General features: G+C 36.8%; 1 protein-coding gene across 6 annotated transcripts in view; it reads left to right on the top strand.

Moving 5' to 3' along the window:
* Nucleotides 1–22,982, top strand: part of PLEKHA7 (pleckstrin homology domain containing A7) — a 155,977-nt gene that overhangs the window by 111,483 nt on the left and 21,512 nt on the right. For all 6 annotated transcript variants that reach the window (XM_005153271.3, XM_034062022.1, XM_031052681.2 and 3 more), the window contains 8 exons: nucleotides 4,015–4,196; nucleotides 6,200–6,688; nucleotides 12,067–12,586; nucleotides 14,550–14,636; nucleotides 17,322–17,375; nucleotides 21,429–21,497; nucleotides 21,653–21,733; nucleotides 22,703–22,852. In XM_005153271.3, coding sequence (XP_005153328.2) covers nucleotides 4,015–4,196; nucleotides 6,200–6,688; nucleotides 12,067–12,586; nucleotides 14,550–14,636; nucleotides 17,322–17,375; nucleotides 21,429–21,497; nucleotides 21,653–21,733; nucleotides 22,703–22,852 — 1,632 coding nt within the window. The remainder of the gene's footprint in view (nucleotides 1–4,014; nucleotides 4,197–6,199; nucleotides 6,689–12,066; nucleotides 12,587–14,549; nucleotides 14,637–17,321; nucleotides 17,376–21,428; nucleotides 21,498–21,652; nucleotides 21,734–22,702; nucleotides 22,853–22,982) is intronic.

Below are 22,982 nucleotides of genomic sequence, written 5' to 3'. Positions count from 1 at the left end.
CTACCTTTTAAATATTTTCAGAGATACACTCGTCCAGCCTGGGGCATTCAGATCCTAGGAAGTCAGGCCAGATCATTACTTTCAGAAGATGCTTTACAGCTTGACTTTAAACATCTTCTCTTTACTGGCACTCTAAGACTTACTAATGGCAGTATCCATTCATTGCTTAGACCTGCTGGGACCAGGACAAACTTTAAATCGGTTTCTTTGATCTCATCGGTTTCCTAAACAATGCTGACATTGTTTATGTTCTCTGGGTCATTGTTGCTTCCTTAGGCTCCCATAGTGCTTATGAAAATTCTCTGGGTCTGGGGATTCAGGTGAAGAAATGCCAAGGGCTATGAATTGGAGGTGCCATTTTAGAATTTGGAAGAGAGAACCTTTTAGCTTCTAGAAGTCCTAAAAAAGCGTCATATTATTTGCGAAAGATGAATTATAGTGTCCTGTTGTTGTGTTTATAGTGATGGCTCAGTCTTGTTTCATTTTTTTCCATAAATGGTTCATAAATATCAAAATTCAGGAGAAATAAGACTTTCTTTGTATGTTATAACTTATTGAGAGGACAAACTTCGAAAGATTACAGTTATTAGAAAACTCTTCCCATCCCCATCTCTTTGTCCCCATCTCATGTTCTGTGGCTGCTTCTCCTCAGAATTTTGAATGATTGGAGGTGAACATAACAGCTCTAGGCATTAGTTACTTTTAGTACCATATTTTTTTAACTATTTTCTTTGGAAACATGAATCTTTTCATGATTTTAACTTGTTTAACTTTTTGTCCTTGTCTTGTCCTGTTGATATGCTCTTGGGGTTTACTGTCCATTTCTCCTTCTGTGCATTATGGGAGAGAAACTGCTTTTCTTCTCAGTCTATCCAGATTAAGGCACCTGAATGCATGAATAGGTACCAGTATTATTTTTTCACTGTTGTGTGTATGGTTACATGTGCTGTGTTTGTAGGCTTTTTAGTATGCTGTAGGCATCCTAATAGCTACTGCTTTAAAAAAACCACCACCACCAAAAATCCCTTCTAGCTTGCGTCTGCTAGCAGTGCCAGCTGCAGGACATTGGCACAAAGTGGCGTTCTTGCATATAAAACATGCTACTAATAAATAACTGAAATATATTTGAACTTTCCTGTAACCAGTTTTATATATGATGAACTTCACAATGATGTGTTTGCTGATGACAACACACTGTCTGCATTACCCTTTCTGAAGCTATGAATGTTTATGACTGTGACAGCTTCAGTCTCTCAAGGGAAAAAGGTGCACCATACTTTGCATTTTTATACCCTTTTCACCTCCAGCCTTTTAGGCAATGCTTTCAGCTGTGTTCATCATGTACCATTGAAAGAGAACCTCAGAGGTGAATTAGTTACCTTTATCAGGACATAGAGATCAATTAAAACAGACAGCTGTTAAATCCATTTATTGGTGTGTTATGCAGTCTCCGTAGTTAAGTTACCCAAGGTTCTGTTTTTTTTCCAGCAAGTATATATCAATGAATGGTAGGGCCCTACTGTGTCATCTGCAGTGGGGCAGTCTCATTTTCTGCAGGTGTCACTTCCCTTCTAAATTCTAGCATTTACTTCTATGAGCTGAACATGGTCTGTGAAAGAACCCTGGAGTCATAAGATCTAACATTAAAATCACTATTTTACTTTACATCTGGAGCTGCTAATTGTTAGTTTCTTCTTTCACTGGGTGGTATTTATAAATGGCAATGAATTAAATACTCCTAAACCATATCTCTTCATCAGGAGACTGTACCAATAAGACAAGGGGTAATGGGTTTAAATTTAAATAGGAGAAGTTCAAGTTAGATATAAGGAAGAAGCTCTTTACTGTGAGGGTGGTGAGGCACTGGAACAGGTTGCCCAAAGAAGTGGTGAATGCTCCATCCCTGACGATGTTCAATGCCAGGTTTTACAAAACCTTGGGTGACATGGTCTAGTGTGAGGCATCCTTGCCCATGGCAGGAGGGTTGGAACTTCATGATCTTAAGGTCCTTTCCAACCCTAACTATTCTATGACTTGTTTTGACCATTTGTAATGGTCTCAAAATGGGGAAAGAAAGAGAAGCCCAATACCAAAGAAGAAAAGCCAAAGAACTCAACCAGGCAAACATGAAAAAACTCCTTAAATTCCTAAATATACAGTTGATCAGGGCTACTGTTTTATATATGTAAGTCGTGGCTTTGGTTCCTCTGTTTAAGATAGGTAGTTAATGTTGGGAAGGGAGAAGAAACCACCTTGTATTCCCTTACCAGCCAGTGCTTTGGGGAAACAGACACTTTCTCTTAACAGGGGAATCCCTTGTACTTCTCTGTGTAAACCCTTCCTCCTCTTCCTCCTCACCTCCTTTTTCCTAGCTGGCTGTTTTGCTGCAGTCTCAGCCTTTCCACTGCTGGGGTGATGGCAGGCCAGGGACTGACCACTCTGGAGACTGTAGTACCAGAGTTTTCAAAACAAACTGTGATTTCCTTGCTTGATGTTCAGAAGGGAAAGGCCACGGTTCACATATTCACAGAACTTAGAGCACTATAACAGCAAGCAAATATTTTGCTCTTTGCAGTTGTTGATATGGGTCTCTAAGGTTATGGGAATTGGAAATTTTAACATTTAGGGAATCCTGCACTGGATTAAATAGCCTGGGTTTTGTTAAAACTATTGCTGTGTATCTGAAGCCACCTGTGACTGTGGAGCGTTTGGGTTTGGTTTGTTTGTTTGGGTTATTTGACTCTGGAATAATGAGAGTGGATTTCATTGCATAAAAGGACCGTTAATTCAGGGAAGATTTGTGAAAGATATTTAACATTTAACAGAAGTTGTAGACAAATTAAAAAGTTGAAAGACTTTCCTTTCAAAATCTGCAACAATGCAACCCTGCCTCAGCAGTGTTTCAATGCCATTAGCTTTTGTGTGGGGTAGCAGAATTACTTTTATAGACAGCAGTTTAAATTACTAATTTTATTTTAGTATTATTACAAGAACTTTAAAGCCAACTATATTCTCTTCAGTTTTTTGGAAAGCAAGGAGATGAATCTTTCCCTGTTAAGCTGAAGTACATCTGTACAGTGAGAAAATATAAGAAAGTGTTTCAAGACCAGGTTGGATGAAGCCTTGGGTGATATGGTTTAGTGTGAGGTGTCCCTGCCCATGGCAGGGGGGTTGGAAGAAGATGATCTTAAGGTCCTTTCCAGCCCTAACTATTCTATGATTCTATGATTCTATGACTGATATGACTTAGTAATATCTATATTATTGATTAGACAAATATTAAGATTTGATTAAATTCAAGTAGCCTAGTGCTACAGACATTCCACATTGAATACGTTTGAATATTGAATATAGAGGAGTTTCCAATATTCCATAGTTTGCAGTGGAATTTCATAATTTGTTTTGGTATGCAGAAATACTTGTCGATATTTTATGTGCTGTAATAATTCAATCAGTGTTACTAAGTGTATCAGTAAGTCTTGTGGTTTTGCAGCTAATACAGAGGTTGAAGTGCATGCTTTAACTAAAAGCTGCTAACATGCATTATAATCAGTTCTTAAATAAGCAATTTAATTGCTTGAATTGTAAGATACTGTCTGTGTTTGTGTGAATAAATTGCTTTATTAAATGAGCTGGGAAAATTGGCTCGCTTATGCACGTCTCAGTGAGAATTTCTTTCATTTGTTCTGTATGGTATTTGTGGCAAATGTATCAGTTAAGTGAAAACGAAAAGCTGAAATTTCTTACTATGACAAACAGACACACTGCACTTTTAGTCTTAATAGTGTGAAAAAAATGATAGGGGAATTTCAGTAAAAACCAGAGAGTGCCTTTAGAGTCTGCTGCACTAGCCCATTGTGGCAGTGTGACAGTTTTACCCAAAATCCAAGAAACAGTCAAGGAACCTGAAAAGGTGTTTTTAAAAGTATCAAGAAAAATTAAAGTAAATTTTCTGGTGGGGGGGGGGGGGGGGAAGGAAAGGACTTTCTGACTTCTTTTTAACTTCCTTTACAGGCTGTTCATACAGGTATGCGGGCATATATTTATAATAAGAATTCTGTTATTGGCTCTCAGGCAGAGCATTCAGGGATGCGGACATACTACTTCAGTGCAGATACCCAAGAGGATATGAATGGCTGGATCCGGGCTATGAATCAAGCTGCCCTTATGCAAACACGCACTTCTTCACTGAAGAGGCAAGTTCACTATGGAAATTGTTAGCTTATAAAATTTTTTCATCTATTTTATACATATATATACAAAAACCAGATTGGTGATTTCTGAAAGTGTATGCAGGAACTCTTTATGCATACATTTATAAATGTGTGCGTGAAACTCATTCCCATTTTAAGGAAATAATTCTTTTTAATTTACATTCTGTTGCAAATCAGTTAGTTAACATAAATTAAGAAAACCTGGTGTTCAGTATTTGTGTGTACACTCAAATTGTGTGCCCACAATTGCTGACATGGATAAATTTCTGTGTTTATATAGTTTTTAAGGGAATTTCAGTTAAAAAGTTGCAGGTCTTCTGAGCAAATTAATACACCTCCAACAGCCAATTGGTAGCCTTGAGGAGAGGAAAGTCAGAAGGGAAAGACAGAAGAATAATGAGTTGTTTCAAATGGATTATAACTTTCAGAACTAGGATTAAAATGCTGTTAAGAGAGAAAGAATGTTAAAGATGGGTAAATCGTAAGTGCATAATTATGGATATTAAGTAATTTCTGAAGGTATTAAATGCTTATTTTTCACTTACTTTGGTGGCCTTTAGTACTTGTAAAAGGCTTTTTTCTTTTTTTCTGTGTAGAAACAAAGCACTGTTACAAAAGGAGGATGTCCTTTGTCCTGTTATTCTTAATTAGTGCTAGAAGCAAACGAATTCAGCTGTGCCTTCTTGTGCTTCTAGTTTTCCCCTTTTCTTAAAATTGATGTAGCCTTCTTGGTGTTTTGACTTAGGAATGTGATCCTTTCCCTACAACTCCTTGTGAAAGAACACTATGTACTGTAAGACTGCCTTGCTTTTAACCATTGGGGCTGTGAGGATTAAAATGTCAGAGTGCAATTTCTTAGAGTATCTTGCACTGCTGCTTGTTTTTTACAAGAAAAATATAAGCAAAGGACCAACATCTCTCCCACAGCTTCACATCCTGTTTTATTTAATATTAAATGTTTCTGGATTTAAATTCCAAATAACACGTAACCTGTTACCTGGTTTTTCTTTCTATTCTTTACAAGGATAGACATAATTGACAGAAAAACTAGGGAAGTCTGGTGCATTGAAAGTAGTGATCTCGTGTCCCTGCCCCTAATCGACTCTTCATTTTGAGAGTGAAGTGAAAATAATTGTTTGGTGGCACTCACTCAGAATCTGCCTTCAATAAAGCTATAAAGAAGCTGGACTCAGTTTCAGAGAAGATGAGGTGCTACTCTGAGATCAATAATACTCCATTGAGTTGTAAGAGAAGCTTATCACTATAAGAAGATGAAGAAAATGGCAAATTAAGTGTGTTATGTGTCAAAACCAACATAAATCTTTTAAGATCCTTAGACATTATGTAGTGGGTTGTAAGTTTAATATCAAGGTTTTTGGTACACATATTTGGAAATATTTATTCAGTAAGGTAAATAAGCGAAATGGTGTCCATTGCAGCATGTATTAGGAGTGATGGGGATTATTTTTCATTTTATTTTTTGCAGGAATAGCTTCCAGGTTAGAAATTCCCTGGACAATGATAGCAGTGACTCAAATGCAGATACACTTCTGTCCTGTTGGCCAGAAATAAGTAGTCCCTTAGGCAGCTACAAAGACAGGAAAGACTTTTTTTAGTTTGCAATGAGCAGTTGGCAGTTTGGTTTTGGGTTTTTTTGGCTTTCAGTGTTTCCTAGGATAGAAAGGCTTTCTTTTTTCCAGTTTTTTGACACAATATTGCATAAGTTTAACACTTCTTTCATATATTATTAGTATTTTCAATAATTTTTACAGATGCATATCAATGATTTATGCTTCCTTGATAGCACTGTAAAGATAAATTTTGTCTTAATTGGAATGATAGCTGAGTTTTGCTGAGCATATCTATCTTACGTGTCAAATTCAGCAGAGCCTGGAGAAGGTGCTTTTATGGGTATGTTTTCTAAAATAGTAACAAGACCACATCAACCTTTCACAATTAAACAGTATTCATTATTTTCTTTTCAGAGATACCGAAAAAGTGGATCAGCAAGCTGTTCCCCAAGTCAATCATGTGGATGCCTGTAAAGAGTGTGTGAAGGCAGAGATTACAGCAGATACAAAAGAAAGTTATCAAAAATCAGCTGAAATGGTTGGATATGATAAGCACGAGGAGATAAGAAGAGAAAAAGCAGAGGAGGAGCGTTATATCCACAGAAAAGAAACTCTAGAAACTAAGAAGGAAAAGGCTAAGCATGTGTTAACAGAAGCTGATTCATTATTTCCAGACTTAACGAATACATCGTGGTCCCATGTATCTCACTCTCAGCCAGCTGAGAAGAATGGAACACTTCCTAGTTCATTAAGTATGAGTGCTGGCCTAGTGGAGCAGAATGGTACCAGCTCATATAAAAGAGGGTTTGTTCCCAGAACAAATCCAGATAAACAGATTCAAAGAAAAAGTAACATGGCTCAAGTGGAGCACTGGGTAAAAGTCCAAAAAGGAGACACAAGAAGGTTAGTAATAAGCCCATCTTTAAACAGACTGCCAAGTGGCATTTTCTTAAATACAAGGAAAATGTGTATTAGTAATATGTTTAGTGCAAATCGGAATGATATATAAGACAATTTACTTACCCCTTGAGTGCAGAATGGTATTTTTGAAATGTTTATCTCATGGGAAGGTTCAGTATGGAACTGGGTAATCAAATCCCTTTAATATTCTCACTATATTGCAACTAGAAAAAGTGAGATTATAGTGCTGCTTTTTTAAATTGTTTTCAATCACTATAGTTGCTTAACTACACAATACAAACTATAGGTAATTGTTTGTTTTCCACTTAAAGAAATACTGGGGTTTTTTTCCTCTGCCTTCTGTTCCTGTTCCAAGCATCCATTCAGTCTTCTGTATCAGATCACTGCACTCAGAGTCACAGTGTGTGTGTCATATATTAAAAGGTCTCCGCATATTCATTTAGTTAATGAAGAGGTCTTAGGATGTTGCCATGGTCTCCAGGATTCTCTTTTCCCTTTTCAGTCCCTGAAAATTATATGCATTGTCCCAAGAAGTGGAAGATGCCCTGGAATGCTTTTGTAATTTAAGAATCTTAAAATTGCTCTACTTTTAAAGCAATTTAAAAATCAAAAATTTAAAGCAATTAAAAAAAAACTGGTACCTAATCAGATTAGGTACCAGTTGAAAAGATTAAGTGATGTCTACATGTCCCTGTTCAGAATGTCACCTTGTGTCAAGTGTCTGGAAAGACAGTTTGGGTCTGTGATGTGTGTGAGGTTTTCAAATATAGGTAATCTACTGAATTGCTACTTCATTCATTTGCTAAAATCTAATTATAATATAAAATATTAGGAGACATTAGCATGTGGGTTTTAGGAGGGAGAAAACATTTTGGGTATTTTATTTAAATGCTTATTGAAGCTAACATTTGTCATTTTGCATCCAGTAAGAAATTTAAGGCTTGTTAATTCTGTTTGGAAGTCCATGCTTGTACTCTCTTACCTTTGCAATTACTCCTGAAGAAGTTTTCATACTTTGTGATATTATTTAACATTCTTCTGGATAGCTAGAGTCAATTTAGGATCCTAGAATAGAATCATAGAATCCTAGAGTGTTTCGAGTTGGAAGGGACCTTAAAGATCATTCAGTTTCAACCCCCTGCCACAGGCAGGGACAAAACTTGCTTCACCTTTTGCAACATTTTTTACTTGGGTATCAATCAGGGCTTCCCGAAAGAATATGACTAATGACAAAAAGTACTTGGTATGTCAGTTCTTCTTACATGCACAGATGTATTAGTCCAAAATAATACAGAAAAATACTGAATTAGCCAGTGCTTGATATTTTTCACATTAAAAGTGCAGGCAGTAATGAGTCTTGGCTGATAGCTAAATAAGTACTGTTTTCTTCCTTATTACTTTTTCCACTAAATCAACTTCAGGTGTGTATCAGGTGTAGTGTTAAGATAGTGCAGGTATAGGTGCTAGGTTTTGTTCTAGGTAAAACCAGCTGCTCAGCTGGAGCTGCTAAGCATTCTGTGAAACTTTGGAGGAGTTAACTACAGTTATGTAACCAAAATATACCTATATATAAATATAGAGAGATAAATTTTCTTCTTTCCTTAACAATTTATGTTCTGTTTTAGCTCAGCTGACCTAGTTTTGTCTTTCCCTGCCAAATACTGTTATATTTGCTATATTCAGAATAAATTGCACATTACCTTCCTGAAGATTAATGGATAGATCTTTCAAATGACACCTTCTCTGAGCTGCTGAAGTTGTTGCAGTGCATTTAGCTGATGGATAGAAGTTGCATGCTAGTTGTCAAAATATCTTCTTCATTACAGGATATAGAAATTTAAGATAAGAGATGATAATCTGATTGATATTCCATTTTCATTTTAATAAGTATGTGCATTAATTTCTTAATGCTCCATGTTGACTGTTTCCACCTGAAATATTACAGGTGAAGAACCTCTGAAGCATTAGAAGCCTTTATAATTTTTGAACACAGAATAAGTACAGTTTTACTTGTTTCCTGTCAGGTGTATAAAGTTGCAATGCTTGCCAGGGAGTTGATTACAAAAAGAAGAACCCTTCACACAAATACAGCAGTTGTTTGTGTAATTATTTGCAGGGATTGCACCTTTTATGTAGATATTTCAAATCAATATTTTACTTGCCCTTTTTATAAAGCACTCAGAACTGTTTGCCTATATGGAGATTGACTTCTCATGGACAATGACAGATCCAGTGTAGTCATCTAACTCTTCTCTGTTCTCAGCAAAGGAGAATACCTGCTTTGGTGAGGTTCGTGCTAGCCACTTGAGAGAGATCTAGAGTACTGGAAGAAGGTTTGAAAGAAGGCTTTTAGGAGATTGTGGTTTTGAGTAAGTAAAGGTCAGGACCATTAAAGCAGCAGCTGTCCAGAAATTATTAGTCTTTGAGCTGATTCCTGTGCCTGTATTGACATAGTGAATGGATAATTGTAAAAAATTTGCTATTTCTAGCACTTCGTTTGCACTCACAAATATATACAGAAATCTGATGAATGCAAACTTCATATTTCCTAACTAAATGCCGTCATGTTGAGGAATTTCCTTCCTTGCTGCAAATACAGTGTTAAACATTTCTTGGTATGCAGAGATTTCCATTCCTTCCTGATTTGCTTAAAGAAGAAACATGTCTTTGTCAGCTTTTGTGCATTCCCATGAATGGGCATAGTGTTTCCAGTAATTGCATTTGTTTTCTTTTGAACATTTGTCTTCTTTTTGCAATATCTACTGTGTGGTTGCTTCCCATTGCAGTCTCTTAATGGTTTTCATGGCCAATAATCATATAATATGGCATGAAGGCATTTTTCACTCTTCAGTGTCTGCTTTCTTTTTTATATTCTTTATACCTCATTATTCAAGTGATGGAGATTCTCAAGAACAGCTGCTTTTGCTCACTTTTACTCTTCATCCCTGAGAAAGCAACTGTCCACAGTCAGTTGTGGATGTATTTGAGTCATCTGGGACATTTCCTGTTACTAGGAATTGGTATATCATCTTAGTGCCTATTTTTATGTAATGCACATTATTTTTAAGGGTCTGAAACCTTGTGTGGTAGAGGTGCCACCTGCTTGAAGCCTGTCAGCTGGAGGCTTCTTCCTATTGCATATACTGAGAATTTGCAACCTGCCTATATGTAGGCAGTTGCCTCTAAAGTTCAGCTTTGAATATGACTTTCCCTGTGCAATGTAATGCATGTGCGCTTTCCAGCTGCTCCAAGTGCTGCTTCCATCCAAACAGTTTTTAATTTTCTTGCACAAATTCTTCCTTTTCTAAAAGAAAGGCATGATTTCCACTGCCACCCATGCAAAAATAAACCCCAAACCCTTCAAAACCAACAACAAAATAAGCAAAAAACCGAAACAGACCAACCAAAATTAAGCAAATAAACCAAAGAAACAAAACAAAAAACCCACAAAAACAAAACCAAAAACCAAACAAACAAACAAAAAAACCCACAAAACAAAGGGGTATTTGATTTTTTAGACTGTTTTGGCTCCTAAAGCTGCTAGCCCTGATGACTTTATTGACTCACATTAATTCTGGGCTGATTTCAGTTCTTTACCCTTTCATGTCCAATTAGAAAATAACCACACTTAGATGGTTTGCAACATTTTCCCTGCCCATGGCAGGGGGGTTGGAACTAGATAATCTCAAGGTCCTTTCCAGCCCTAACTATTCTATGATGTAATAGTTTGGCAATGCCTTCATAAAGGCTCCATCAGTTTGGTGTATAGGAATGGTCAAGCTCTCTTCCCCATTTCTGCACAGAGAAATCACCAAAAGGATCTGTCATGCCTGTCTCAGATGTCATTTCAAGGCATAACTGGCTCCAAGCTTTCTCAGCTCTCATTCCTGTCTAGAGAAAACACCAATCACTGTGATTTTTCATGTGGAAAGAATTGGCAGTACAGGGCAGAACATACAGGGTACCCATGAGGTAATGAGCTAGGCAAAGAGGGTACTTAACCACTGAAGGCTGTTCTTTGGGTTGCCTCTGTTCATACTACCTGCCTGCCTTCACTGTGAAATTTGAGATAGTATGGATGCTCTGTAGTAAATCTGTAATCCTCCATGCAGCACAGGGTGGATATTCTGCTTTTTGGCATGAGGAATTATGTGTCCTTTCAAGAGCATCCGTATTTCAAGACAGCCCAACAGTGCCAAATCCTGCAAATAGAAGGAGGTGGGGGCAAGTACTGGGCAGCAGTTACTGGTAGAAATTCTGTTCCTCCTGCTTCTGTTAATCTTGGATGCTGAACAGAGATGTTACTTTCCATCCTGTCCTTTCTTTTATGTGGAATTCCTGCAGAGAGCGGTGAACGTGATCTGAGTTTCTGCATTTGTGGGGTTTTTTATTGGGTTGTTTGTTGGTTTTGGTTTGTTTGAGGTTTTTTTTTAATATCATTGTTCTGTAGCAAGTCTAGCAGAACAGTTTCTGTCTGGAGATCCTGAGTTAATGGAAGAATGGCTGCATCTGCAGAGATCTCAGATATTTAACTGGAGAATCAGAAATTAGTTTATGCATGAGGCTATGGCAAGATTTTGACTTCAAAGTAGGAGAGGGAGCTAACTATGGTTTGTCAAAGCCTTTGCTATCTTAACTGCCTACTAAAAGATTTCTACAGTTTAAGTATATGATGGATGCAGTACTAAAGCCAGGATGTAATGCCTCTTTATATTCTAGTTTGTTAATGAGTTTTGTTGCAAAAAGCCTTGTTGCTTAAAACAGTAGAAACAGTAGCATTAGGTCAGATGAAGGTAGATCATACAGACCTGGGGACTTGGAGCTGTTTCTTACCTTCTTTTTGCTTCATTTATGTGAAGAAAATGATCTGAGATACTCATCCTGTAACTTGTGAGATTTCCTCTTGCCCTTCAAGGTGATTTTTTCCCCATGAGCGTGCATGTGTTGTTCGTGAACCGCACCACCTAGTGGCTGTCGGTGGAAAGAGAGGTTTTTGTTTACAGATCTGCTCTTCAAACACAGCAATAATTCCTTTCTTCATGTTCTCGACAGCGTTTTTTTTGCCTAAGTACTTAATACTGCTGTCCTTTCATTTTATTTCTAGGAGGTCATCCTAGATTAGAGTTAAGAGTCTGTATTTATCCTATTTGCATCTTTGCATGAACACAGTGTAATGTTTTTGTGCAGGGTAGATTTCATTAATATTACTTTGTTAATATTTTTGTAAATTCTTTATAAATGGCTCTTGTGTGTTGTGTCTTGTAGCTTCTCTACTAATGTCATTAGAGATTTTATATCTTTTTATCATTCCCTCCTGTTCATGAGTGTATGCTAAAATTTGCCCTTTTTTACCATTACAGCCTCGCTTCTGATCAGACTCTTACACGTCAGGGTCCCAATCCACCTTTTCCTGAAAACTATCACACCTTGCCAAAGAATACCAGGCAGCCTTCAGGGAGCTCACCGCCACCACCAAACCGCAATCTGCCCAGTGACTACAAATACGCACAAGACCGTGTCAGCCACTTGAAGATGTCCCAGGAGGAAAGGAAAGCAAATAAGGATGGAACTGTGTGGCAGCTGTATGAATGGCAGCAGAGACAGCAATTTAAACATGGCAGTCCCACTGCCCCACTTTATGTTGGTTCTTCAGACTTTATTGATCGTGGTAAGTCAAAAAGTTCATTAGATGTTCCACGATCAATATCTGTTCCACCTTCTCCGTCTGATATTCCTCCACCTGGACCTCCAAAAAGCTTTCTCCCAAGGAGACCACACACTCCTGCAGGAAGGCTTACGGTGAAACCATCTGATGAAAGACAGATGATAGACGTTCCTTTTGCTGGATCACCCAGGAAGATACGAAGTCATGCTGTGAAGGTTTGTATGCACTATAACTGATTTCAAACTATTCTGCGTGTGGTGTAATACACTGATAATTTTATTTAGTGATTTTTCCTTGCACACAAGTTATAGAAGTTACTACAGTGGATAATGTTCTCCCAAAGCTCTTTATCTTTCTGATCCTTTCAGATTATTTTTTCTGAAAAATTCATGGCACGTTACATTGGTTTGAATGTTTTTATTCAAAAACTGGAAGGCATATGTTTATATGTATAAAATATGCAAATTGAAGTATTTTAATGTATAGAGTAGGTAAGCAAGAATTTAAAACTCAGCAGGGTGAATTTTTCATTGATTATTTACTTCTGCTTATAGCCTTCATTGTTTGCTCTGTTTGTTTTCTCTGTATTATTTTTATTGTAGTTACTCTTACAGCTGATTCAGATTTTTAGCTATGGTTAAAACCATAATAGTTTTTCATGCATTTGGTAGTTTAAGCTCTTTGCAGAGCATTATCAGTAAGCTAACCAAAATCAAATAGTGTTAGTCTGAAACTTTAACCTTCTTCAGAGTTTCGTTGTGTTTTGGGCTTTTTTTGTAAGCACTGTGCTATGTTGTAGGCACTTCTTAACCAGAGGTGACAGAGGTTTCCCTGTTCGGTACTTCATGTAGCTCTCCTTGCCTGAGGAAACTGGGGAAATTCAGGATTCAGTCAATGTAGGATTTGCTTATCTTGGTAGCTCTTACACTGGAGTAAGTGAAGATGAAAGCCTCTGTATTCTTTGACAGAACCATGGGCTCTGATGCTGAAAGTATTTACGATGAAAGAGGCTTGTAAATTCAGATACCCAGCATTGGTTCAGACTTTAGGTTGTGTGGCAGCTTCATGCGTGGTTTAGACTTTTTACCTAGCGTGTATGTGCTGTAGGTGTCAGATGTCTTTCAGCATTCATAGAGGTATAATACACCACCAGAGGATTAATTAGTGATGTGCAGCACTGGAAATTAATTTTTCTGTTTTCATGCCTGGTATTGTTTTCTCTGTGTGTAAGCTGAAGAAGCATACATCCCTTTCAAAGGAATGTACAGCAGCCTTTCCCTTCCTGTGCAATGTGGCTGCATATAGTTTACTCATACAACTCTTTTATGTCATCCTGGTTTTACTAATGTAGGAAAACAGTTTTTCTCATCTGTAAAACTTTTCAGTGAAACTTCTGCAAAAGTTTCTGGAGAAGATGCCCATGTTTCTGTATGTAAGCACCCAGTGTCATTTTACATTTAAATGTGTGTGTCTTCAGAATTCTGTGATACTCCCTCCTCCCTGGAATTCTTTATTAAATTCCATTCAGTTACATTTAAGAAAATAAAAGGTAAAAAAGGCAGAACGAAACAGCATTCAGTGAAAGTCACGTTCAGGAATAAAAATAAGTCATGAGACATTTAGTCTGCCTCGAAGAAAGCCATCAAAGTTTGGCATTAAGAGAAGCACGAAAGGATGGATGTGCAGTAGGTTTTCATAGCAGAAAGGGGCAGATCAAATATGATTATTAAAAAAATCCAGGTATTAATGGAACCCATTGCCACAAGTTGTCACTCATGTTAGTAGCTTAGTGTTCCCTGGCTAAAGCCATTCACAGTTGCTGTGTGGAGTACAAACCTGCATAAGCACACCAGCCTTTTTCTGGTGTGTGTGGGGGGAGCTTTATGAGCCTTTTCTTTATCTGCTGGAAGCCACTTTGCATGTTCTGCTGAAGCATCCTCTTCTGCCAGAATCCACCGATCTGCCCAGCATCGTAGGTGCTAACTTTGTGTTCATTCTTAAGTTTTACATGATCATCAAAGGTTCTGGCTGGTCCATGAATGTTACCCTCATCCAAGCATGCCATGAATTCAAATAGGAAATCTGTGGCAGGGGTGTATATCTTCTGAATTTTCCCTCAAGTTCAACATCCCGCTCACGTGAGACAACCCTTACAATTCTGGCTGTGGCTTCTTACAGAGCTCAACTCATATTGATCGACGCTCTATGCCTGCCATGGGCTACATGACACATACTGTGAGTGCACCCAGTTTGCATGGCAAGTCGGTAAGTTCAGAGAGCAGATACTTTTCTTTTTGTGTCATCATAGTACTGCAATGAAGTTTTAAAATACTGCTTATTCCATAGTAGTTGTATTTTTATTAGATAAAATATTGCTAACTTAGAATCATAGAGTAGTTCAGGTTGGAAAGTACCTTAAGATCATCTAGTTCCAACTCTCCTGCCATGGGCAGGGACACCTCACACTAAAGCATGCCACGCAAGGCTTCTTCCAGCCTGGCCTTGAGCACTGCCAGGGATGGAGCATTTACTATTTATTTGGGCAACCTGTTCCAGTGCCTCACCACCCTCACAGCAAAGAACTTCTTCCTTATATCTAACCTGAACCTCCCCTGTTTAAGTTTTAACCCATTACCCCTTGTCCTATTGCTACAGTCCCTGATGAAAAGTCCCTCTCCAGCATCCTTGTAGGCTCTCTTCAGTTACTGGACGGCTGCTGTGAGGTCTCCATGCAGCCTTCTCCAGGGTGAACAGGCCCAACTTTCTTAACCTGTCTTTATATAATATGAATGAGAGCTTAATCTTACCCAGCTCCCAGTAAAGCCTGTAGGAATTTTCCTGTTTTCAGCGATGTGAACAATGGTGAGCTGTTTGTTATTACAGGACCCAACATTTTTATGTTTATTTGACCAAATGCAGAGTTAATTAAATAATTGCTTAATCATCTCAAGTAACTGCTTTCTGGGCACTGAGGTGAAAAATGTAATTACATTTACTTTCCCTGAAGACTGCTAATTTCCTCTTTACAATGTGTCTAAATACCTGCAGCCTGAAGAGCTAACATTGCTTCTCATTCGATTAAGGAGACATCAGGCTAAGTTGGCTAGTATACGAAATTACACAATCGCACAGTTACTGCAGCACTTGCCAACTAATTCCACCTATCAGGTCAGCTGCTGCGTGGCTCATCTGTGCCGTATGACATTTTGTGACTCTGCAAATGCTTTATTAGTGGCATGCTTGAGTCTGTGCTTTCTTGCCCATTCTTTGGCGTTCTACAGTTCCCAGGTTTATTTGTGTTCTTTCTTTGTTGCTGTATTCGCTATAAAAGATCGGCATTTTAAGTTACAGGGCACCCTGCTTATGTTTCAGTGTTATGTATACTTTCTTTTTATATTATTTCTGAAAATGCTGCATATTCAGAAATGTGGATTAAAATACTAGATAAGTTCATTCTAAAGCAAAACCATTTCTTTGTGCTGCTTTCATGATGAGATTGGCTTCCTGTGCCACATGCTGCTTCACCTGCCAGTTGAAATGTATCAGCTGGCCTGTACATTCATATGAGCTTCTGACTGTGTCAGTTCTGCAGGTGAATGCTGGTTCATAAAAGCTCAGGGGCATCTTGGATTATCAACAGTGCTCTCTATTGCACTCATGTATGAAACTTTTAAATGCGAGATCAAAAAGAAGTGTACTTCTAGAGGTCTTTGGTTCGTGTTAGAGCCTCAAAAATGAAGCCACCTGGGAACAAAACGTGGTGACTTGTCTTGGAACTGAAGGCTTTATATTGGCCCAAAACTAAAGCAATTTTTTTTAATTTGGAGAAGTTTAATTTCCCAACTTACCCACAGGACCATTGCAATAAGATGGCAATAGTAACAGGGATTTCTCAGAAAATGGGCAGACTTTCAAGTCTCAGCCAGACTTAAACACTGATTGGACAAGAATTTTAAGTGAACACCTCTAAAGAAATGCAAGTGTGATCTATTGATTTTATGGCATAAAAGATTTTCTTTCCTTTTTAAACTACACGTTGTTATTGGCTCAAAACTTGAAAAAAAAAGTTATAGTTGTGTTTTTCTTTTAGTCAGAATTTTAGTGTACCGAGGGTATAAAATCTTGTCAAAATAGCAGTAAAAGTTTTAGGAATATTGGGGCATTTTGGCCCATTACAAGCACATTTGCAACAGTTAAAATTTATTTTGTTCTGATATTGCAAATAAAAAATACTTTTGAAAAAAGCAGAAATAACTTTTTTACGACTTCTGTGTGTGCTTTTCTTGAAGTAACTGTAATAAAGATGTTGCTAGATAAAAATGAAGGTGATAGCAATTAGAGGTGAGCCAATGAAAAAGAAATATCAAGTTGAATGCTGTTACTGAAAAGACAAAATAGATTCTCTAATCATGTAGCTGAGATCTTTGTCAGTATTTTATTCACCAAACTTTTCCCTGAATAAAGGAATTAATATCTTAAAATGTGTATGAAATATGATCTAAAGTACTCTAATGATTTCTATATGATGGCTTCTAGTTACATCTGACATTCAGTTAGGTACAAGTATTCTTCTTCTAAAGAGACATATTGTGCTGGAGGACAACACTTTTTCAGTGAAGGGATAGTCAGTGGAAATAGATATTGAAAAAATAACTTTTGCAAATGTACTGTTTCAGGTAGTTACCCATGTCATGAGAAATGGAAAACTCAAATCTGTATGTGTGGAGAGTGGGCATGGGGCAGTAATATTCTTGGGAAACATTTTGCCCATTTTTCAGCTGTAAATAGCAATTTGCTGGTGGAGCAAACGTGCTTTTTGTGTACTTCCTACTCTGTTATTTTGTTTCCTCTTTCATCCATTTTCTTATATATAACTAATCCAAGTATTTTGAAATTGTTACAAATATTCAAATACATCACATTGTTTTTTCCCTATGTACTTACCTGAAGGCGGATGACACTTACATTCAGTTGAAAAAGGATTTGGAATATTTGGATCTAAAGGTAAGATTTTATAGGAGTCTACTTCCATCATTTTTTTAACCCAATGATCTTTTGTGTATCATCTTTGTACCTGCAGGTTTTCAAATCACTGTCTGTTGAGAAATGGAAACTCTTTTGCCATCACTGTTGTACTTTAAATATTGAGTGTCTTTGTTATAGCACCTATACCATTAAAGTGCAAACTCAAAAAATGTAATTGCTTCAGTTTGTACAAAGAACTTGTGTAATTAGTAGTCCAGATGAATGATATTATGTGGGTAGTGAAATCAGATAAAATTGATTTGACACGTTTCACTTCAGGCCTTGTTTTTCTTATGTTCGTGGCTTTGCCAAATTAACTGCTTCCCAAGCCATCAACTGAATTTTATGACAAATTCCAATTTAAAGGGGCCCACACCTTGAGAAATTTATTAGTAAACATAGTGTTTTGCCTGTTATTAAGCACAATTTTCACATTTAAAAGTGTCCACAATTTAAGTGTTACATGCTTAGCAAACTTATTAGGATGGGGTTTTAAATATTTAGTGGATTCCATCCAGATTGATTTGTTGCAATCCTGGACATGAAGAGCTATTTGGTCTCCCTGAAGCTCCCTTTGTGCCTTCCTATAGCAAGTGAAGCACCTAACAAATCCTGTCAAAAAGAGAAATGTATGAGGGGTGCCTGATGTTTCTGTGAAAAGAAACTTAATTTTAGCGTTAGTTCCCATCTGGAAATGTTGACAGTCAAAATGTCAAATGTATTTCCATAAGAGTGATGTAATTTTTCAAGATGGGCATTTCTTAATAACCTTCTTTCACTACTGTTCTGGAAATGTAAAGATTCACATCAGGTTGCTGAGAGATTAAAGAGACCACGTGAAACTTGAGAATGCGTCTGTATTGGTTACATTTGTGTTTTGCCACTAAATGCAGAGGTTCTTTGCTTTGCACTGTAAGGAAAAAAATAATAGAATGCTGTATGAAACCAAGCAAATTACGTATTGATTTGGTAATGGTGGAATATGGCAAATTCACAGTTAATATACGTGGTATCTTTTTAATCTCTATAAAGTGGGTAGACCCTGTATTAGAAAAGTAGTAATGAAAAGCAAAAGTAATAAGACCGTGCTTTTCCACACAAGCTTCTGAGATGAGTTTGCAAATAAGGTGAAACACAAGTGCTTAAGCAAGCTTCACTTTTCATGACTATGAAATCATGTTCAAGCAGGCTATAGGAGGGATGGATGGGCGGCCTCACTTCTGAATAATTTACAACCATTCCTCAGCAGGAATGGATGAGGAATAAAGGAAACTTTGTGTCACCAAGTATAAATTGTGCAACCATTTGAAGCAAATCTGTGGGTCTTCTCTGTGGTTCAGCAGTGGTCTTGCTTTATTCTTTTGCAGTCTTACTGTTATATCTGAACCTGTTTAGTTGAAAGAGGTTTCCAGTGCAGGCTTGTGTCACATATAAAATGAAGGAAATAGTGCATGGCAGGTGCTTGTTATGGGAGGAAGGGTTAGTGTGATTGAAATACCTTTTTTACTGAGGTTTTTACTAGGTTGCTGACATGACCAATATAGAGCTCTTGGTGCAAGCGTTGCTATATATTGCATGACAGAATATTTTGTGCTGTAATTCCCAGCAGTCTTGAAACTGCAATTGGACATCTGTGAGCAAATTTATTTTGTGCTGTGTGTTTGTTTGTGTGTTTTGCAAAAGTAAAGGAGTCCTATGGTTGAATGAACAATCTACCCACAATATAACAAGATAGGTAGAGATCTAGTTGTAGCTTCCATAATGGCAGATTATATACACTATAAACCTTAAGATTGGTGTGACATATGATTATGGTTGCTCACGAGGTTTTGAGTTGTAAGGTTTGGGGGTTTTAATTTTTACATCTATAACAAGCTATTACTAAACTTTTGTTTGAAACAGATAGAAAATAATGGACCTCTGATCAACATGATATACAAAGTGCTGAAGAACTCAGCACAAGGGTTACTATCCAGTATACATGTAAGACTGCTTGCATCTGAAATGTGCTCATCTCATTGCTTTTTAAAATAGCAGTCAATGTTTACACATTCTGGCTTTTACAGGTATTTTATGGTAAACAGTAATGCTTTCTGTAAGATTTTACTTTTTCTTTCCTTCCCCTCCCCTCTTTTTTTCCACCCTTTTGGAGTCTGTATGCGAAATTATGGCTGCCCTTAGTGTTTGGTTTCATTTTATCATCTTTTGAAAATGACTGTGTCAAGTAGAGGCTCCTACGTGTAATTTTGAAAGTGTGTAAGCATGCTAAGTCTTCATTATGTTCTCATGTTCACTGCTTGATAATTAACAAATTCTTTACATTTCTGAGTGTACAATTTAGAGTATCTCCCAAATCTGTAGGCTCTGTTTTTTACGTTAATTCTGTTGCTTTGAAAAAGGCTTTTGCATTCTCTTAGCTTGCAGGTAATTAAATATGCAAAAGTTTTACTTTGATATGCTAGTATTTATGCTTATATTTACTTGTTGCTATTATATGTAGGCTACATAGGATTTAGTATTTAAATAATTCCATTAACACTTTTGAAAGAAAGGATTTTTCTTATATAAACCACATCTTTGTTGAAAATGAAACATCTGAAAATTCAAAGATTTGAGACCCAATAAATGCTTTCTGTTTTGGTGGTGGGGAAGTAACATTTCACCACATAAACTTTATGATAGGTCTTTGAATGGAGTCTTCCAGTGGAGGAGAGAAGACAGTAACCATAAATGATGACCATACTCTTCTGTCTTAAACCTACTTTGTTGTTTGAAAATACAGTGTGTAGATGGCTAACTTCATATAACATATTAGAGAGAAACTGAGGTTGTATCAAAGATATATTTATACTTACAGCAAGAATTAATGACTCTAAGAAAGATAGCATGATCCTGTAGGTGCTTGTTAGATTAATAAGCAAACCATGTAACTTCAAGTCTGGAGATTAGCAGGGAGTCAATACAAAAGCAAACTACCCATTCTACCCCACCAAAAAAGCTAGCAACTTCTGTTCTTGTATTAAAACCTCTGGTCTTATATTTGTAAAGATAATATTTAAGTGACTATTACTTCATAAACTCTTGACTGTATATGACTAGAAATATACCATATATGACTACTATGCTTGTAAACACTAGATGTTTCTTTGGAAAGACAGTATTTGCTTTAATTAATTCTTAAAAATATTCTAATTTAATACTATTAAGTCATCAAAGTTTAAGGCTTTAAAAAACTGTATGATTAATGGACTGTATTATACTGCCATTTTCTTAGCTTCATTTATCCACAAAAAGGGTCTCACGTAAACAGTGGAAATAATAAATGTTATAAACAGAGACAGACATGCCTTCATTTTAAGATTGCTGTTAAGGTTGGAAGTATGATATAGTATAGTTTCTGTATTGATTTAAAAACTATGTTATGTGAGAAGATAATCTTCTCACCAGAAATGGAGTATGAAACCAGTGATTTATGGAATGATCGATGTGGTATGTTGTAAACATGTCAAAATAGATTAATTGCATTTAATTCCACTGTAGCATTTTTATAACAGTCTGTCTTTAATAAAATTTACCCTGTACTATGGAAGAGGCTATACTTTGTAGAATGAAATGCTTGCCAAAAAGTTGTATTTTTAGTCATTAATTAATGCTGTTATTCGTGCAACTGCACAGTTAAAGGAACTATTCAAGTCCTTTGGCTTCAAGAAACCTATTAAATCTGAACTGTTAAAACTATTAGGTTTTGCAGGAACAGAACCTTCATAACCATAGACAGGTGGGATTATGCTATTTCTTACAGAATTTTAAACTGCTGTTAAGAGTTATTAAATAGCCTAATATAACCAGTAAACCTTTCTGATACCATTTTTTTTAAATAAAACTAAAGCCGTATTTGAAAATACTTGTATCCGACATTTGATTAATCTTTGTTAATAACCATGAATATTTAACAAAGCTTTTCGTTGCTGAAGCATAATTAGGTTTTGCTTGCAACAAATTTCTCACATCTTTAAAACCTGTTCCTCTTAGATGACAGGGCGTGACACATTAAAAGAGCGAAGTACCAAACCCGTCAAAATTGCAGAAAGTGATATTGATGTAAGTATCAAATACCACTTCAGAAGCTCTTGTACTATTTTGGCTATTTATGGTGTACTGTAACATGTTACGTTCTTTGGGGTCAATATTGCTAGTGGAGACTTTTCTGCTTGATTTTTATTATCTAACATTTATTCATATAATATCATTTTCAGGTCAAGCTGAGTGTTTTCTGTGAGCAGGACAGAATTCTGCAGGACTTGGAGGACAAAATAAGAGCTCTTAAGGAAAACAAAGTAAGTAGATTAAAAAGTGGTTTATAAAATAGTATCTTGTATCTAATAACAAAATATGGAATTATAAACAAAAAAGTCTAATTGCTAAATGCTGCTTGTATTGTAGGAGTTTTCTGTGTACATGTGTGTAAACTTACATAAGGCAAAAATCAGTTTCTGTGGTAGGATTGAGTATGTACTTCTAGAAAACATGATTTTGAAAATTAATGTTTTAAAAATGTATACATTTACTTTTCTGGCCATTATTAAAAAATGGGGTACATACACTTTTCTGTGTAGTTTTGCATGATGTGTTAATGCATCTATGGCTGGAGGCTGAGTCGTGTTTCATTTGCAGTGAGAGAAGGGAGAGAGATTCAAGCTTGTAGTAATTTCAGAAACTTATGCTGGTTTAAATATAGTGCTGTGAACTTAGTTATGAGGATTATGACTAAAATACTGGAATACCTTCTGTGACAAGTTTGTAATTGGAACCCACCACTTTTCCTCTGTGCCTGTTAAAGTCAGGGTTCAAATAGTAAACAGTAATAAAATACTTTGCCTTTCTTTGTCTTTCCTTGTTTTTATGGCTAATTCAACTATAACAGTGCATCCTTAAATAAACAGCTAATGCTGTGCTGTCACAGTTCTATACTGCTTAAGGGGATTTTTCTAAAACTGTAGATTTAAGTTTTGTACAGACTGTAAATAAAATTCCCCTCTCAGTGCTTTGTGTTTTTCACAATTTTGGCTTCTCAATGGAAAGATTTAATGGGAAATATCAGATAAGTTTGGTTATAACAGTTAATTAAGACTCTTGAAGTTTTTCATTTACATCTTAGTCTCCGCAACAGGAGGCCAGTCCTAAACTCTAGTGGCTTATAGGAAAGACTGAGGGCATGGAAAACAACTTTTACGTTCCCACAGGTTCATCCACACAAAAATTCCATGTAAATACTATAAGCTTACTGCCACCTTCTTCTTTGCTAGGATCAGCTGGAATCTGTTCTGGAGGTTTCGCACAGGCAGATGGAACAGTACAAAGACCAACCGCAACACGCAGAAAAGATTTCTTACCAGCAGAGACTTTTGCAAGAGGATCTCATCCATATCCGAGCGGAAATATCTAAAGTTTCAACGGTGTGTGCTTTGTGGTTTTTCAAGGGAATGATAATTCAAATACCAGTTAGAGTAAAACTGTATTGTTCGTTGGATAGGGCAGTTAAGGCCTGTTCTGAACTGATTTGGTGAAGGTACAGGGTACTAAACC

Source organism: Melopsittacus undulatus, chromosome 4 (assembly GCF_012275295.1).
Source record: "Melopsittacus undulatus isolate bMelUnd1 chromosome 4, bMelUnd1.mat.Z, whole genome shotgun sequence".
NCBI classification, from domain to species: domain Eukaryota; kingdom Metazoa; phylum Chordata; class Aves; order Psittaciformes; family Psittaculidae; genus Melopsittacus; species Melopsittacus undulatus.
This window is presented reverse-complemented; position numbering and strand designations above follow the sequence as displayed.